This window comes from Suncus etruscus, chromosome 9, assembly GCF_024139225.1.
Source record: "Suncus etruscus isolate mSunEtr1 chromosome 9, mSunEtr1.pri.cur, whole genome shotgun sequence".
Lineage (NCBI taxonomy): Eukaryota > Metazoa > Chordata > Mammalia > Eulipotyphla > Soricidae > Suncus > Suncus etruscus.
Window position 1 is genome coordinate 71,138,764 of NC_064856.1, and position 19,325 is coordinate 71,158,088.

A 19,325-nucleotide genomic window follows, 5' to 3' on the forward strand; every position below is an offset into this window, starting at 1 on the left:
CTGGGCTTCCTCCTTATTATTTCGGACCCTGTGCCCCTACCAGACCTGTGGCTCTGATGCAGACCTTCTGTCGCTTTGGGAATAATGTTCTGGAATCTGCTTGCCTGCAGGTTTAGAGAGGCCGCAACTAATCTAGTGGGAGAGAAAGAAGGAAACGTGACAGTGATTTAACTGCTTCTCCCAAGCCCAACTCAGCATCCATCCACTCTGTCCGCGGCTGCGCCTCGCTTTGGGTGCAGTGGGACGTGTCCCTCCCATGTTTCCCTTAATTAGGAGGAGGCAAACTTCTGTCATCTCCTCCCACCGGCTTCGGTTTAGTAATCAGCCCCACATGAGTCACGCTGAACACGCAGCCCCCCTCCCGTCCTAGTGACAACTGGCCAGCTTACTCTCGGCTGTTGTCCCTTTAAAACTCGTATCCAAGGGGGTAATGATTTATCAAACTTGTATTATCAAGAAAATGTCAAACGAAGGGCACCTTGCATTGCACTGACGCAAACCCGGCCTTTCCCAAGGAGATATAGCAAGCGCCTCTCTGGCTGGGTCCAAGCCCAGTCTTGTCAGTAGCTGGTTTCACTCTCTACCCATTTGATCCTGTTGCGGCTATCAGACATGGTGAGTGTTGGCTTTTGTTCTTTTAAGAGAAGGAGACTTCGAACATAGGTAGGGCAGATTCATTTAGGCTATTTCTTTCTTTTAATGTTCTATGCTTTTGTGAAAAGGGGTGGGAGGAGAATGCTCATAGCCTTAGATATTTATCACCTGAGGTAGTAGAGGTTTCTAGACTGGAGCTGAGAGGTTGGAGGAGCATCGGCACTATCCTTGGTGCTGAAAAGCCAGCTGCCTTTCCGGAGGTGAGTTGCTGTGGGTCTCAGAGGTTATTGAACTCCGAGTTCTGGCTGCAGCCAAAATACTTAAAAATTTGGTGCAAATCAAAGAGTTCCAGTCTGTGCATTTGCACATATAAGAAGCATGCAGTTGATGTGAAGGTACTTTGACAATTATTAATGTAGAATGCAAATTATTGACGCTACTATTTAGGAAGTCCTTGAACAGAGAAAGCGGAGGGAAAATCCCAGTCTGGCAGTACTTTTCATTTTAACCTCAGCCGAGAGGAAGCAAATGAAAATGAAGTTGCGAGTTTTGGGCCTCAAGCAAATGTAGAGGCACAAGGATACTCCACTTCTGTGAATAATTATTCCTGGAAGGCAGGGTATTTTTTTTTTTTTTTTGTGGGGAGACTTTGCATGATCTTTTCCTTATATGGGAACTGAAGTTTATTTAGGTATATAAAATAACCGCTCCCATCACAACATTGTAAGTCTTGATAATCACTGTCATTGCGGGGTTCTTGTGATTTTGGTCATGGTCTTTGCTATTTGGTAGGGCAGAGTGTAAGCTTGTGAAATATTGCGATTTGCACAATGTTTGGTTGGTATCAAAGAATTGCAAATGCCAGGTTTTTACTTCTGTGGGTGCAGGTTGTCTATTGTGAGAGAAAGAGAAAGAAAAGAGAGAAGGAAGGAAAAAAAGAAGGAAAGAAAGGAAAAGGAATGAAGGAAGGAAAAAGAAAGAGAAAATAAAAGAAAAAGCAAGCCAGCAATGTGCATTGTTGAATGACAAAGGAAATGGGGTGGAAAATTAAAAATCTTTCTACAGTCATGATGAGGACATGAGTGTCCTACAGCCGTGATATGAAATCCAAAGAGGGTGGGAAGCCCATGGCTGTAGGGCTATTTCCACCTGCCCCCTTTAAAAAAAAAAAAAAAAACCTCCTTTTCTCTCCACCCTCCCTTCCTTTGCCATCCATCAGGGAGAGGAACATTAGCATCTTTATGACATTGGGTTATTGATGAAACAAGAAATCTGAAAAATACCGATTACAGTTATTTTTTTCAGAGAGGAAGAAAAAAGTCTAGATTCCAATTTCTCTCATCCATAAATCCTGTGTTTACGCCCAAGTTAGGGCTGTCAGTCTATTGGTGCTGATGCAGGTGTCTGATTTGATTTGATTTTGATTGCAAGCTGTCGTGACTTTTCCTTTCCCCGCGAACTTCACGTTGTGTTTGCAGGACTGCGGCGCTCGCCTGGAAATGAATAACTCCCCGGCCTGCAGCTTGGAGGCGGCAGCGGCGGTGCCCGGTCGCCACGAGGGCCCGTGCGCCCCCAGGACCAGCCCCGAGCAGGACCTTCCCGCCACCGCGCCGCCACCGCCGCCTCGCGTGCCGAGGTCCGCTTCCACGGGCGCCCAAACTTTCCAGATCCCCGATCCCCGAGCCTGCGAGGCCGAGCGGCCGGGAGCGGGGGCTTGCCAATTCGAAGGCCCTCGGGACTGGAGCGAGGCGCACGGAGCTCAGGGCGCTCCGCCTGGCAGCGGGGTGGCGGGCCCTGGCAACGCGCTGCAGTGTAAGATCCCGGCCCTGCGCGGCCCGGAGGGAGATGCGAACGTGAGTGTGGGCAAGGGTACCTTGGAGCGCAATAATACCCGGGCCGTGGGCTGGGTAAATATGAGCCAAAGCACCGTGGTGCTGGGCACGGATGGAATCACGTCGGTGCTCCCGGGCAGTACGGCCACCGCTGCCTCCCAGGTAAGCGGGGTGCGCGCGGCCTTCGCCGCCTCCAGTACCCCCAAGCCGTGCAAGGCGAGCCGGGCCGTGGCGGGTGCACGTGCGCTGGCGGGGGAGATCGGTTGGCAGTGCCAGGTAAATGGATGCCGGAGGCAGCTTTGGGGCTTTCTCAGACGCTCGCAGTGCGCTGGGGTCAGCGGTACCGGGTGGTGCAGGGGCTGCGGTGTGTGTGTGGGGGGGGGGTCCTGCCAGAAAATCGCGGCCCTGGGGGTGGCTCCGCCTGCCCCCTCCCAGCCTCAGCGGTAGTAGAAATCAGCTGAGGGCAATTTCTTAAGTCGTGGATGGAGATGCGTATGCTCACCCCACCCCTCTGGCCGATATCTTTTCTCATTGAAAATTGTCCTGAAGTAACAAAAGAAAAAGTAACCCCCCCAAAGCCCGGCCGACCAGAATTTTTAAGTTCGAGAATTCGTTGCTACTTGGAATTTCCATTCATCTCATCTCAGGGAAACTCTGAATGGCAGGTTTACTGGAGGTTAAAATTTCAAAGCTCAAGTTTCAGGGCTTGTACTGTTAGTTAGTTGTTGGAGGGATTTTTTGGGAGTGGGATGGGGGTGGGAATATATTTTTGCACCTTAACTCCCAACATCAGTTGCTTATTAGAATGTTGGATTTTTTGCCGGGTTGTTTCTTAAAGAAGAAAGCTCCCACTTGTGTCCATCTCATATTCCCTCTTGCTTCGGATCCCCTTTTAATGGAATCCTTTACACACCAAAGGCATGAAGTAAATTCCAGCCTGGGTTTAGGACTGGATTCTAAAGACAGAATTAAAATTTAGAAGCTATAGCCGGCAGCTTCCTCTCCCACACTGGCTTTTGTCTTTTCCCACCTTCTTACTAGAATCTTGCTCCCTGCCTTTCTGAACTCTTCTCTCCTCTATTCTTTTTCTTCCTCTCTAAAAGCGTCCCTCCTGTTAACTATCTAGCTCCTCTTTCTCTCTTCTATGAAGCTGGGTCCAAGGGCTAGACCTGTGTCAACTTGTGAACATCTGAACCTAGACATTGGTCAGAGTGAGATTTTTTCCCCCTCCCTCCCTAGTGTGAGATTTCTGGTTTATGAGCCCTTTCTGTTTTTAGTTATTACAGATTTTTGTGCACACACAGACACATACTCACCTATCCACAAGCTCATACCTCTGTATTATTGGGATAATTAGAAATGAGCAGAAATATAGCCTTTTCAGCACCCCTTTTGGCAGCCTACTTCCAGAGCGTAGGGCTATGTGTCTTCCCTCCCTCTGAAAGCTTGTACTAGATAGACCTCAGGAGGTAGAAGAATCTTTCTCCACCCCTGGTTTAACCTCCCCGCACTGCGCACTGCGGCAAATGGCTCTAGAACTCCCACCATTTTCCCAGCCTGGAAGAACAGGGTGGGTGGGGGGTAAGGAAGCTGAAGGATTAGAAGGAGGGAGGGAATTTGCCATAAAATTAGCCTTCCTTAGCCTGTTTCCAGTCCTGCCTGGCTTTTTGAACCAGGCCTTTCTGACAGCCACTTTAGACTGCCTTTCTCTCCACAGCCTCCTCCTCATTTGGATGGCTGAGGCCTCATCCTCCTAAACCCTTGAGGCCAGTGGAGGACACTCCAGGTTCATGGAGAAGGTGGGAGCTTTGCTCCCTGGAGGCTTTGTGTCAGTGTGTCCTGAACATTTGCCGAGTTTATTGGAGGTGACTTTACCCCCCAGTTTTCCTCTCTTCCAACCTAGCATGAGGAAAGTTCCTCAGAGTTAGCTTAGAGAGGGAGCCCCAAATGCTCATAAATAATTGGAGCTAGAAGGAATTTCAGAGAATAATGAATCCAAGGACCCCCATTTTATAAATGGGGGTACATGAAGATTCACACCCACAAGGTTTCCCAGGGCCTCTCTCTAGTTAGTATGAAAGAATTACCACCTCCTAGCGCAGACTTCAAGGCCTCAGATGCTCTCTATCTTGTCAGATTGACCATCTCCATTCTTTCTTTGTGTCTCTCCCTTTCATATTCTCCTTTGCTGTCTTTCTCACCCTACTGAAAGACATTCCACTTAAATTGCCTTCCCCCCATTAGCCTCTGCTATGGCTTTGCAGAGAGCTTGAGTCAGGAGTGATGGTTGGCTCCAGACATTGCAGCTTCTGTCTGGTCTCTGAACAATCTCCAAAGAAAAAAAAAGGCTGGGGAGGGGGTACATGGAGGGTTTTATTGGGGGGTGGCTTGCTTGCTGGGGTCTCTAGGCATGATATTGAAATCTGCTTGCCAAATATACTCTGGGTTAGGGTTGGGGGATGGAGGGACCTGCTTGCAACCTACTTCCAGGTACAAGGTGGGGGGAAGCTGCTTGCTGGTGTGGCCTGACTGCAGGATTCTGAAGGAGGACTGGGGTGGTGGTGGTTGAAGATGGAGCTTCAAGTCAGAACCACAGAGTGCTTGCTGACTCAGTGAAAGGTTGAGGGCCAAGCACCCTGCTTGTCGATGCATCCTCTTTTCATAATTGGGGTCTTGCTTGCCAATGCATCCTTATTTGGAAAGTGGGGGGCCTGCTTGCTGGAAGGGACTTTTGTTATGGGGTGGGGGAGTGGCACCTGCTTGTGGACCTACCCGGGGCTGTTATCCAACCATGTGCTTTTCCGCCCCCAGGAGGACGAGCAAGGGGATGAGAATAAGGCCCGAGGGAACTGGTCCAGCAAACTGGACTTCATCCTGTCCATGGTGGGGTACGCAGTGGGGCTGGGCAATGTCTGGAGGTTTCCCTACCTGGCCTTCCAGAACGGGGGAGGTATGGCTTTTCCGCTCTTTCTGCCAGCGGGTGTGCTGGGGTGGGCTCTCAGGGATTGGGGGCATCTAAGACTGCTACTCTGGGAGGGTAAGGAGCTTGCTGCAGAGAGAGCCCAAGTGGGAGGGTTGGATCCAGGAGGCCAGTACTTGAAGATGGAACTCTGGGGAGGGGGTGCCTTCACCTTTGCCTCCATGGCCCTGCAGGGGACAGGGGTGTCAGGAGATCATGAACTAAATGGGCATTGATGCAGGAGATTCAGGTTGTAATTCAATTCAGGTTGAATACTTGAACCACTTTAAAATCCATTTTTGTGGTTTGTTCATCGAATTATGAACATTTAAAAATTTTAATGTGGAAAAATCTGTTCAAGACTTTGGGTTGGGTGCTGGGCAGCAGAGTGCAGGGTACAAGCAGATGGGCAAAGGCTGATTTCATGAAAGCCCTTCACAATGTACATGCCCACATGTACATGCACATTCTCTCAGGCACAGATAGAGGACGAGTACTCTGAAACAGTAGGCACAATTAAAGTTCTTTCCATCTATGCTAACTTTTGAAAGAAGCACTCTGAAGGAGCGATTTCTGAAACACAGAGCCCACCCATCAACATATACCAATTGCAACTTGGCCTCTGGGTTCCATTGCACTGCTGCTGTGTCCCCCACCAACAGAAATCCCACACAGTCAGGATCCCCTATGGTTGACTTTCTAATGGATGTTGAGGTATAGGACACTGATTTCCATGTTGGCAGCCTTCTATGATAGAAATGTGTGTGTTTTCATCACAGTGGGATCAGGAGCCCAACAGTAACTCTCAACTCTTAGGCAACCTGAGGTTTTTCCTTCTGCCTTGTCTGCTGGCTCTGCTCCAGGTGGAATTTGGTGTTCAAAGGGCAGATGAGTGCTGCTCTGTATCTATTTAGTAAGATCTATTTAAATTAAAATATGTGTGACACCCCCAATTCCAAATCAGAACACAGACAAATACTTGATTGCAGACCATTTGCAATCTGGGCATCCTACTTTAAATTTAGGCCCCTCAACCTGGCTGTTGCAGGGATTCTAGATAGGACAAATGACCTGGAATATGCTCACGCCAATGGTGATGCCACAGCAACAGTGGGTGAGTTCTCTGTGGGAACTCCAGACAGGGCCAAAAATGCCATGACTTCTCTTGCTTGGAACCCACAAAGCACCAAGCTTTCCCATTTTGTGGGCTCTAAGCAGAGGCAGATTGGGTACAGTGACTTCCTGTTCCTTCTGCACTGTGACCCTAGCTTGGTCTGGGACTGTAACTCCCACACCCTCACATCTGGAGAGCTACCTCCTCCCCTAATCTTCCTGGAGTAGAAGTGAAGGATCTAGGTGATCTAGGATCACACAGTATAGGTCTCCAAAACCCTGCCACGAGCAGACCAAACTGACCCTGGCTGTATCCATAGTGCTGTTTGGTTTAGAGACTGTATCTGTGTCTTTGCTGCCACTGAATAGAAAGTTGGAGAGGTGGCAGAGAGTGGAGTAGAGAAAGGCCCACTTTCCTTCTGTGGAGTCAAAGTTGGAGTCTTGAGGCTGGCACTGGAAATGGCTCTAACCAGGTCACACATCTTCCCATCCTAAACATTTTGGAGCTATTCCTGGGGTTCCTCCCAAACAACTTTAAAGAATCCCCATAGGGCAAAATCCCAGAGAGCAGGAAGCTTGAGCACCAACTGCACCTAGTAGCTAGGAACTCTCTAGCCTGGGTGTTATGGGGAAATGAATGAATGAAGTGCTCACATGTGGCCTTGCAGTCTAGAGAGGCACCCAAATAAATAAAGCTGTCCAGGGTTCAGAATCTGGCTGAAGGGGAGGGCAGGACTGTGGGAGAACAGAGAAGGGTACATGCATGTGGTGGAGGGAGCCTTTGACTTGACCTTGAAGAAAGGAGGATTTCCATGGTGAGGAGGTTGAAAAGTGCAAGACATCTGCAGTGGTGGGAGAAGGTGGGTATGGGGGCCCCTGGCTAGCAGAGGGTATCAGGATAACTGGATATTGTGGTGGGGGGAATCCCAGAGTTTAGCTAAGCAGAGTTTAGGCCCCTAAAAGGCTTACAGGCCTATAAGATTTTACCAAAACTGACTGCAGCCATGAGAGAAAGGTATGGGTTTTGGGAACACTGTAAGGGAATACTGGAGAGATAGTGCAATGCTCCAAATAAAAAAGGAAAAAGAATCAAGCCTGACCAGCTCACCACCCCACAATGATATGGGAGAACTGCTGAAGAAAGGGGGGCAGGCTCCCCTGGCACTTTGCAGGCTGGAAAGAGCCCTGATGCCTGTTGAGCTGGAATAGCAGAAGGTTCTGCAGAAGGAGAGGGAGCCTCTGAGCAGAGGCCACTGACTTCGAGGGCAAAGGTGGGCCAAGTCCTGCTCTGGCTCTCACCTCCTGCTCTGTCTTTCAAGGTGCTTTCCTCATCCCCTACCTGATGATGCTCGCTCTGGCTGGACTGCCCATCTTCTTCCTCGAAGTGTCACTAGGTCAATTTGCCAGCCAGGGACCAGTGTCGGTGTGGAAGGCCATCCCAGCCCTACAAGGTGAGTCTAGCCACCTCCTAGCCCACTCTGGTGCTTGTGCCTTGGGGGTTGAAGACCTGCTTAAAGGTTCATAGTACTCACTTCTTCCTTCTGTTGGGTGCATCCCACATTTGGAGGCATCTGAGGAATGGCCCAAGCTCATATCTCTAGCTTGTTTCAGAGAGACTGTGTGTCTCCAGATCAGAGTTCAGTTCTCTAGAATACACAGGGGATAAATATGTCTATGAAATAGAGCCCAGCCCTATACCCAACCATGGGGATTCTGTTGTGTTCATTCCATTAGAATGAACATTAGATCCATTAGATCTGTTAGGTACATTAGATCCATTAGAATGAACATAATGATGGAATGAACCTTGGGCATCTTACTTCCACAGGCTGTGGCATTGCCATGCTGATCATCTCAGTTCTGATAGCCATCTACTACAACGTGATCATATGCTACACTCTCTTCTATCTATTTGCTTCCTTCGTGTCTGTGCTGCCCTGGGGCTCTTGCAACAACCCTTGGAATACGCCAGAATGCAAAGATAAGAGCAGACTTCTGTTAGGTAAGTCTGGACATACCTGTTATAGGTGTCGGTGATAGAAAAGAACTCTTTATTTAGGAAGGAGTTCCTTCTTTAGCCAACAGTTCATGAAGTGTGTTTTGTTTGCCAGGCCCTGTGTGTGGTACTGGGATCACCACGGTTGAGAGCAAATCCCACATTTCTGTCATTATGATAATTCTCAGCACTCATAGTCCTGAGCAGGAACAGTCAATGTGCTTCCCCTCCCAAATAGCTGGAGTGTTTGCAACATTCACAAATGAATAGGCTCATCAGAGTCTGATATATTGATTTGGGTGCATGTGGGAAATTGGTATTTGAGCGAGGTCTCCAGGTTATTGGTCTGCACAGTATAGTGTAAAAATCACTGAAGTCCTAGTCTCTGAACACTGGATTGACACATGCATGGTAGACTGGCTGGAGGAAAGGAAGTCTGCTTGGAAGCCAGGAATATGCCCACAAGAATCTGCTTCAGCCCAGATGTCCATGGAGATCTTAAGAACTTGGGTTGAGGGTTGGGGATGCTCTAAACTCTTTGGGTAATGAGCAAGAAAGTGGATATGAAAAGCCAAGAGCCAGGTTAGATATGGCATAAAGCTCTCAGGTCTGTAAGATGCTTCTGCCTTGGGGTATATGTGTGTGTGTGTGTGTGTGTGTGCATGTGTGTGTGTGCATGCATGAATGTATGTATTTGGTAACTTCACTTTGGATCATTTTCTTCATTTGAAACATAAAAATAAGAGCTGGCATGATGACAGAAATGTTAAGTCACTTCCCTTGCATGTGGCCAACCCCTTTCAATCTCTGGCACCACATATAGTCCTCTGAATACCACCAGAAATGATACCTGAGCGCAGTCAGGAATAAATCTTTAGCACAGCCAGGTGTGGCCCAACAATTCCTCACCCCATTTTCTAAAACATAAAAATAATAACCATTTCCATCATCCTACTCTCCTCATGGGACTACTATAAGAAAAGATACTGGGGGCTGGAGAGATAGCATGGAAGTAAGGCATTTGTCTTGCATGCAGAAAGATGGTGGTTCAAATCCTGGCATCCCATATGGTCCCCTGAACCTGCCAGGAGCAATTTCTGAGCATAGAGCCAGGAGTAACCCCTGAGTGCTGCCAGGTGTGACCCAAAAACCAAAAACCAAAAACCAAAAACCAAAAACCAAAAAAAAAAAAAAAAAAAAAAAAGAAAAGAAAAGAAAAGAAAAGAAAAGATACAAGAAATATGTGACAGTGTCTAGAAACTGTTATACACAATTCTACAATAATGTCATGTGTTAATACCAGTCATGAAGGCTCTGGCCATTTCACTGGGGTATGAGATGATGTCATTTCTTCTTTCTGTGTCAGCATTTCTGTTATTCTTTTAAGATGGGTCTGTGCTGAGGTCAGAATTCACAACTCTTTCTGTGATTGACTTCTGGTGGTGTCTCCCATCACCATCCAGTGGTGTTCAGGGTTTATTCCTGAATCTGCTTAGGGATCATTCCTGGTGGGGGACAATAGGATCATATAGGGTACTGGGAATTGATCCTGGATTGACTACATGTAAGACAAGTGTCCTATGTCCTATCATTTTCTTATATCTCTGGCCCCAAAGTAGCTCTTTGGCCCTGGTACTCTATTGTAGCAGAACTAGGTTGTTGAATAACAGCCCTGGATGGGGCCGGATGGAGGTGGATGACGGTGAGTTGGATGGAGGGTGAGGCCTTTCTCCTCTGACTCGGACCAGGCGTCTGCAACTCCTTCCAGCTAGTGGGTCTGAGGGTTCAGGTTTGTGTTGAGGAAGAAATTCACTGGCAGTCAGGTTTCAGGAGACATCAGCTTTATTCAAGACCCTAGCCAATATGTGTGGCTCCTAAGCTTAAGCCTTTTACACTGGGTTCATAGTCAGCCCTTGACATCCAACCTCTTTCAGCCATCTCTCTTCCTGCTGCTTCTCCCTTCCTGAATCTGTCCCAATCTTTCAATCTATCTCTCTTTCTGTCCCTGAGGCAAACCTTTTCATATATCCCAAAGACCCCTCCCAGAAATGGACATGTCTTACTAGCAGGTAAGGTTACAAAGGAAGAATGGGGGATGGACTAACATCCATATGTTAGTTGGCCATAGTTCTTTTTTATGTTTTTAATATCTTTATTTAAGCACCATAATTACAAACATGTTTGTAGTTGGGTTTCAGTCATAAAATGAACACCCCCCTTCACCAGTGCAACAATGCAACATTCTCACTACCAATGCCCTCCACCCCCTTCCTCCCTCACCCCCTACTTGTATTCAAGACAGGCATTATGTTTCTCTCACTTATTAACATTGTCATGATTGTCATGATAGTTGTTAGTGTAGTTATTTTTCTAACTGCACTCATCACTCTTTGTAGTGAGCTTCATATTGTGAGCCGATCCTTTTAGCTCTCAACTATATTGTTTTTGTGCATTATTATAATAATGTCATTTATTTTTCTTAAAATCCATAGATGAGGGAGACTATTTTGTGTTTATCTCTCTCCCTCTGACTTATTTCACTCAGCATAATAGTTTCCATGTCCATCAATGTATAGGAAAATTTTATGACTTCATCTCTCCTGATGGCTGCATAATATTCTGTTGTGTACATGTACTAGTTTCTTTAGCCATTCATTTGTTGTCAGGCATCTGGGTTGTTTCCAGATACTAGCTATTGTAAATAGCACTGCAGTGAATATAGGTATGTAGAAGGCATTTTTGTATTGCATTTGTTTTGTTTGTTTGTTATTTTATCTTATTTCTTTTGACCACACCTGGTGATGCTCAGGGGTTACTCCTGACTATGCATTCAGAAATCACCCCTGGCTCAGGGGGCCATATGGGACACTGGGGGATCAAACACAGTCCATCCTAGGTCAACCATGTCAAGGCAAACTCCCTACCACTGCGCCACCATTCCAGCCCCTGTATTGCATTTTGTGTTTCTAGGGTATATCCCTAGAAGTAGTATAGCCGAATCATACGGGAGCTCATTTATCAGTTCTTTTGAAAATCTCCATTATGTTTTCCATAAACACTGGACTAGCAGTGAATGAGAGTTTCTTTCTCCCCACATCCCCACATCCCAGCCAGCACATATTGTTCTTGTTCTTTGTGATGTGTGTCTTCTGTGGCGTGAGATGATACCTCATTGTTGTTTTGATTTGTATCTCCTTGATGAGTGGTGATGTGGAACATTTTTTCATATACCTTTTGACTAGGCCATTGTTTAACCCTCCTTTTGAACATGTTAAGAAGAAAGGCAGGGCCTGAGTGATGACAGTACAGCAAGTATGATGCTTGCCTTGCTTGAAGCTGACACGAAATCAATCACTAGCATTCCATATAGTCCCCCAAGCCTGCCAGGAGTAATTTCTGAGACCAGAGCCACTTAAGCCCTAAGCACCACAGAGTTTGGCCATAAAACAAACAAAGAGGGCCGGAGAGATAACATGGAGGTAGGGTGTTTGCCTTGAATGCCAAAGGACGGTGGTTCAAATCCTGTCATCCTATATTGTCCCGCGAGTTTGCCAGGAGTGATTCCTGAGTGTAGAGCCAAGAATAACCCCTGAGCGCTGCCAGGTGTGATCCAAAAACCAAAATGAATAAATAAATAAATGAATAAAAAAAAAAAACCAAAAAAACCAAAAAAATTAAAAAAAAAAAAACAGAAAACAGAAAAACAAACAAACAAAAATAAAAAAGCATGATGGAGCTAGAAAGATAGCTTGGGGTGTTAGTGTTCACACTGCATATTGAAAGTGGGGGAGGGCTTCTCCATCCCTAGTGCCACCCTGAATTGCCCTTCCAACAGTGAACATATAAACATCATCATTCATGCTTGACTGCTCTTTTCTGTGCAATGTCTATGTATGGGCACCCTGTGGCTTACACTTAGGAGGCTTTGAGTAAGATTGAAGTCCTAAGTGGACACTGTGATATTCAATTCAAACTGGTCTACCTAGAAGGTATTGAATATAGGGAGAATGGGGATTAGGGAGATTCTCAGGCATCTCAGATTTCATGACCCTTTAGAAATTTCTCCCTCATTCTCCTCTCTTCATGCGGATCAATTCCTTTTTAGAGAAGTGGCTCTCAATCTAAGCGACCATCCATCAGAACCACTTAGAAAACAAATCTGACCATTACTAAAATGCAACTCAAATTAGTGAAATCCAGCTCTCTGGAGCCTAGGAACTACTTTTATTTATTTATTTTTTTAATTTTGGGCCATACCCGATGACACTCAGGGGTTACTCCCGGCTATGCGCTCACGGTTTACTCCTGGTTATGTGCTCAAAAATTGCTCCTGGCTTAGGGAACCATGTGGGATGCCAGGGGATCTAACTACAGTCCATCCTAGGTCAGACGCATGCAAGCCAAATGCTTTACCATTGCACCACAACTCTGGCCCTGGAACTACATTTTTAAAAACTCCTATTGTACCAGGTCAGTAAAACAGACTTAAAGTTTGCACATACCCCTCTTGGAAGCTCCCTGGTTCATGTTTCTGTGCTGGGGTAAAGTGCCACATTGTCTTTGCTCACCATTCCTGCCAACTCATTGGTCAGTTCAGGGTCAGAGAGAATTCACTTGGTAGCTGTCCACGAACACATGAGATGCCCAGTAACATACATTGGTTCCAACATGCATTGGACTTCTAGAATGGAGAAACACCTCAAGGTTGTCTCAGAACTCTTTTTTTTTTTTTTTTTTTTTTTTTGGTTTTTGGGCCACACCCGGTAACGCTCAGGGGTTACTCCTGGCTATGTGCTCAGAAGTTGCTCCTGGCTTGGGGGACCATATGGGACACCAGGGGATCGAACCGTGGTCCGTCCAAGGCTAGCGCAGGCAAGGCAGGCACCTTACCTCTAGCGCCACCGCCCGGCCCCTCTGGTTTTATATATATTTTTTTGTTTTTTTGTTTTTTGTTTTTGGGCCACACACATTTGACGTTCAGGGGTTACTCCTGGCTATGCGCTCAGAAGTCGCTCCTGGCTTGGGGGACCATATGGGATGCCAGGGGATCGAACCGCGGTCCGTCCTAGGCTAGCGCAGGCAAGGCAGGCACCTTACCTCTAGTGCCACCGCTGGGCCCCCCTTCAGAACTCTTTTTTTTTTTTTTTGGTTTTTGGGCCACACCCGGTAACGCTCAGGGGTTACTCCTGGCTATGTGCTCAGAAGATGCTCCTGGCTTGGGGAACCATGTGGGACACCGGGGGATCGAACCGCGGTTCGTCCAAGGCTAGCGCAGGCAAGGCAGGCACCTTACCTTTAGCGCCACCGCCCGGCCCCCAGAACTCTTTATGTTCTGGCCAAACTATGTCTGGGATGGAAGTTGCCTTTGGATGAGTATTTGCTGGAAAAGGCCATAGCCTTAGTCCCCTGCTCCATGGAAGATTCCATGGGCACTTCCCCCAGAATTCACCACTCAGCAGCCTGCAACTGTAGCTCAGAAGCACTCTACTAGTACCAGACTCTACTGCCTGTGCACTATTTTATTTTAATTTTGGGACATACCTGGGTCATGTTATGTAATATGTTATACCTGGGTTAGGTTATATCAGGGGTTACTCCTTGCTCTGTACTCAGAATCATTCCTGGTGGTGTTCAGGGGATCATAGAATATCAAAGGTAGAACTCAAGTCAGCAGCATGCAAGACAAGCACCCTACTATTTGTACTATCTCTCTGATCTCTCCTTGTTTTTATTTTTAATTTAATGAGTGTATATATACTTGTGGTTCAAATGTTACTCAGGAATTCTCAACCTACTAAACCAGTAGTTTTGAGTAGAAACTCCAGATGTGGTTGGTGCTCACAGGCCTGTGGTGCTGAGGAACTCTGAGTCATACTACCAGAGCTGCATCCAGTGATACTTGTGAATCAGGAATACAGTGAATCAAGAATCAAAATTTGGATTATCCGTATATATATATCTCAACCACAGTGCTACCTCCTGCCATCCTGTGCAACATTTTTTGCACTTACTAACAGTGCCAGAGAAATAGTACAGTGGCTAGGTGTTTTCCTTATACCCAGCTGACCCAGGTTCAGTTCTACTACATATGGTTCTCCTGAGCATTGCCAGAGTCCTTAAGCAAAGAGCCAAGAATAAGCCCTGTGTACTTCTGAGTGTGGCCCAACTCTCCAAATCCTTCAAAAACAATGATAGTTCACACTACTTATTATATAATAAATGTCAGGTTCAATCTTCTATTTCAATCACCAAAGTTAAGATATACAGTAGAAGTTGATAAGATAGTACAGAAAGTTAGTCTTTTTTTTTTTTTTTTTTTTTTTTTTTTGTGGTTTTTGGGTTCCACCCGGCAGTGCTCAGGGGTTATTTCTGGCTCCAGGCTCAGAAATTGCTCCTGGCAGGCACGGGGAACCATATGAGATGTCGGGATTCGAACAGATGACCTCCTGCATGAAAGGCAAACACCTTACCTCCATGCTATCTCTCTGGCCCCTAGTCATTTTTCTTATATGTGGCCTATGTGGTCCACCCAGACACCTCTAGGAGAGACCATTAAGTGCAGAACCAGGAATGAGCACTGAGTCCTTCCAGGTGTGATTCCAAAACGAAACAAACTTGTCTGAACAGTAGTTTCCCTTCTGGGGAGCAGTCTCTTTTTTGTTTTATTTTGGGACATGGTCATAGGTTCTCAGAAACTAATCTTAGCTGTGTTCAGAGGCTGCTCCTTTCGTAAAGACTGTTTAGTGCTCAGGGGGTATCGCTTCTAGCTTGGGGACCAAATGGAATGCCAAGGGATCTGCCTGGTAAGGTAGATGCCTTACCGCTTGTGCCACAGCTCAGGTCCCAGGATTAAACTCTTGCCTTTTGAATGCAGAACATTTTCAGCCTATTGAACTAATTCACTGGCCTCTGAAAGTCAATCATTTTTGTTGTTGTTTTTGGGTCACACCCGGCAGCACTCAGGGATTACTCCTGGTTCTGTGCTCAGAAATTACTCCTGACAGACTCTGTGGACCATATCAGATGCTGGGTATTGAACCTGGGTCTACTGTGTGCAAAGCCTTACTATCACTCCAGTCTGGATCATTTTTTTTTAGGGGTCTTCCTAGTGTTCAGGAGACCCAGAGTCCCTCCTTGTAATTCTTTTAATGTTTTTCCCAGCAGTGCTTGGGGCTTACTCCTGGCTCTATGCTCAGGGATCACTGTGACAGAGTATGGGGGCGTATATGGGATACTTACGATCAAAACTAGGGTAACCACTTGCAAGGCAAGGCCCCTGCCAGCATTACTATCTCTCTGTTCTTTCTCCTGGTGATTCTTAGGCAGATAGGCTGACATTTCATCTGAGGCCCTGGGATATGATGCAGCTTGGGTAGGGTCAGGGATCACCCAGGATAGTCAGGCAGATGTTGGTGTCCTGTACAGGAAATGGCTGTACTGCAGCCATTGTGGTGGTGGGATCGAATGTGGTCAGCTGCATGCAAGACTTGTGTTTTAACCTCTGTATGCTCTCTCCATCCCTGGGAATCAATCTTAAGGGGTAAATTAGAGATGCATATAAGGACTAGGTAAAGTTGTTTAAAGCAGCCACATTAAGATAGCAGAAGCACTAGAAACAAACATGTAACATAAATTTAAATAACTATTGAATAGTCACATGGATTAAATAAATAAACCAATAGGATAAAATGATCTATTGTTATTAGAAATAAGAACTATATGTTACTATGTACCTTAAATATTACTGTGAAAGATTTGTAACTCACTTGGGCCACAATAAAAATTTAAAAAAAAAAAAAAGAAATAAGAACTATAAACCAAAAATAAGAATTTTTGAAAAATCCTCACTATGTCATGTTAAATGTAGATACCAGATACAGGTATTATAGTATAATTTTATTAGTGGTAGCAGTATGTGTATGAAAAGAAAGATATATAGGAAAAAAGATATGCACTAGTGTTTTTCAGCCTTGTTCCAATTATGACCCTCTAGACCTTGTTTCCTTGATTTGACACTGCATCCTACTGATTGACCCCTTAATCCTATGCTATAGCCCCCCTGCCTTTATATGATACTTTTATTAGGGCCTTCTTGGAATAGATAGGGGACCTATAGGGGGTTATATTGTTCCTGATTGAAAAACAATGATACACACCATATTTACTAGTAGATTTGGGGCCAGTTCTGAACTTCTTTTTTACAATTTTATTTATGGATATGTATCTTATAGTCAGTCACTTATGAATATACTTATCTTATGGTGTCTATGGCACACTTATGTATGTATTTTAAAAGCAAGCTTAGAGGCCAGAGATATTACAGCAGGTAAGGCACTTACTTACCTTGCATGTGACTGACCCTGTTATCTCTGTGTTATCTCTGTGGGCCAGAGTGTCATCCCTGAGCACAGAGCCAGAACTAAGTCTTGAGCACTGCCAAGTGTGACCCCCTGTCCCCCAAATAAAATAAATAAAATTTAAATGAATAGAAGCAAGCTGAGTGCCCTATCAGAGGCAGACCTATCAGTGGGGGCTTATAATTTTGTGTCATTTCTATTGTGGTTCAGAATAACTTAGGGAACACACTGCCCAGACATTACATGCTGTAGGTATGGAAAATTGGTGCAAGCTCTGAGTAGAGAGACAAGGGACTTCTCCTACTTTGACTGTCCCTAGATGCAGGTGGGCAAATATTACCAGTGCTCTATATTGTCTGTTAAAAGTGAGGTGTTCCACTTCACTCTTTGTGCTGCCCCTCCCTCCACCTGCCCTTTCTTGTTACCTGCACACGAACTTGTTCAATCCCTGTGCCCAGACCATCTTTCATTGAAAGCCTGGTCCTGTGGGTGGTGGGGTCACTTAAGGAAAGGAAAGCTATAGTCTGGCTAGCAGAGCCCTGGGGTGTGTGTGGGGTAGGTGGGGTTCGCAGCTATCTCTAAGTGTAGAGAGAAAGCCAGCTCACCTTACTCAACCTTCCAGGTCCCTGTAATGGAGAATGGCTTATCCCTGTCCTGCCAAGTGAGACCAGCAACTGTTCTGTGAAATTAGGAGCTGGCTGGGTCATTTGCAATGGGAATAGCGTAAATACCATTTCTATTTCTGGAATGGCTTAATTTTCATTAGAACTTTAATTAAATGATTCCCCTTTTCCCTAGTCTTTCCATGGGCTCTCATTTATTAATAATTGCCCGAGTAAAGAGAATTCCATTCAAACAGCTTCCAATTTAGCAGATCATTATCGCTGTTCTTTGTTCAGGGTTACTGGGCTGCAGAGCTCTCTGATGAGAGGGGCCCAATAGCGCCTCTGCGGGCCTACCTGCAGGCTCTGTGTGCTGGGAAGCACTCTTCTGCCGCCCAGTGGTGCTCAAGGATATTGCAGGAGGCTTCTTGCTGCAGTGGCGCAGGAACTGAGTGACCTTGGACTGCGGCAGTAAACAGCATTACGGAGGGAGCTGCTCAGACGCGCTCTCTAGGGAAGCTGCCCGGTGCTTTCACAGTGGCAGTTAGGAAGCAAGTTTGTTTGCCCCTGCTAGAGTTCTCTTTTCTCTTGCGGGATTAATGTACTTTTTGATAGAAGGACGAGAAATAATTTCTGTGCTTGCTTGAAAAAGAAAAATAAAAAAGAACAGGAACAAATTATTATTCTTAGTATAGTACTTATAAAAAGTATTAATACTAATAAAAGCTATTAACAGTTTAATGTTTTTTGTAGGCATTATTAAATGGCAGTTTATTAAATGGCAGTTCAGTGCAATATGCACATTTAATAGGCTAGATAAATCATGGCTGAAATTTAAAAAAAAAGCGATGTGATGGTGCTTTCGTTGCTTTATTCAAGTCTCCACTTACGGGGGCAATGCATCCTTGGTAAATAATTGATAGCTATTAGTTTTGTTTATTCTTTTTTTTTTTGTCACATATGGTGGTGTGCAGGAGGTTACTCCTGGTTCTGCACTCAGGAATCATTCCTGGTGGACTCAGGGCACTATATGGGACACCAGGGTCTGCTGCATGCAAAGCAAATGCCCTACACATTGTATGATTGCTTCAACTTCAGCTATTTGATTGGAACCACCTAAAAACCCTGCTCTCTGATTAACTAACATCAAATGAGAAGACACTTGGAAGACTCAGTAGCAGTGCTTATCAACCCCAGGACATTTTTCAGAAGACAAAACTCATAGACATTTGTGGTTGCTATTTCTTTTTTTTTTTTTTTTTTTTTTTTTTTTGGTTTTTTGGGCCACACCCTGTGACGCTCAGGGGTTACTCCTGGCTATGCGCTCAGAAGTTGCTCCTGGCTTCTTGGGGGACCATATGGGACGCCGGGGAATCGAACCGCAGTCCGTCCTAGGCTAGCGCAGGCAAGGCAGGCACCTTACCTCCAGCGCCACCGCCCGGCCCCGTGGTTGCTATTTCTGAGGTTGGGTATTGCTGGCATTTAGTGAGCAGAAACCAGGGATGCTGCTTAAATATCCTGCAACATAGATACTGAGATCTCTAGATACAGAGTTCTGACTTTATCACCCAGGACAGAGCAAAAGTCTTCCAAACACCACGAAAGCACCAAGGGAAGAGTAAGTGAACTTGAACGGAGTCTATAGTTAATCCCATGACAATATACTCCAAGGGTGGAGAAACCCCGTATCTCTTAGGCCAAGAGAATTCCTTTTCGAATGACCCCAATATTTACTGTGCCTGTGCAGGAGGGAAAAAAAAGGCAAAAAGCACAAACATTATTTATTTATTTATTTATTTATTTATTTATTTATTTATTTATTTATTTATTTGCCTATCTACTTTTTGTTGATTTCTTTGTTTTGGTGTGGTT

General features: G+C 45.6%; 1 protein-coding gene across 3 annotated transcripts in view; it reads left to right on the forward strand.

Annotated features, from left to right (window-relative positions):
- The first annotated feature begins 297 nt into the window (after positions 1 to 297).
- The window catches only part of SLC6A5 (solute carrier family 6 member 5), a 63,775-nt gene continuing 44,747 nt past the window's right edge, over positions 298 to 19,325 (forward strand). The window contains exons 1-5 of one of the 3 annotated variants that reach the window (XM_049781008.1): positions 298 to 615; positions 2,073 to 2,588; positions 5,238 to 5,376; positions 7,818 to 7,949; positions 8,327 to 8,500. In XM_049781008.1, the coding sequence (XP_049636965.1) occupies positions 613 to 615; positions 2,073 to 2,588; positions 5,238 to 5,376; positions 7,818 to 7,949; positions 8,327 to 8,500 (964 nt within the window). In that variant the 5' untranslated portion in view covers positions 298 to 612. Of the gene's footprint in view, positions 616 to 792; positions 855 to 2,072; positions 2,589 to 5,237; positions 5,377 to 7,817; positions 7,950 to 8,326; positions 8,501 to 19,325 lie in introns of those variants that run through there. The other 2 variants (XM_049781010.1, XM_049781009.1) reach the window with 2 other exon arrangements.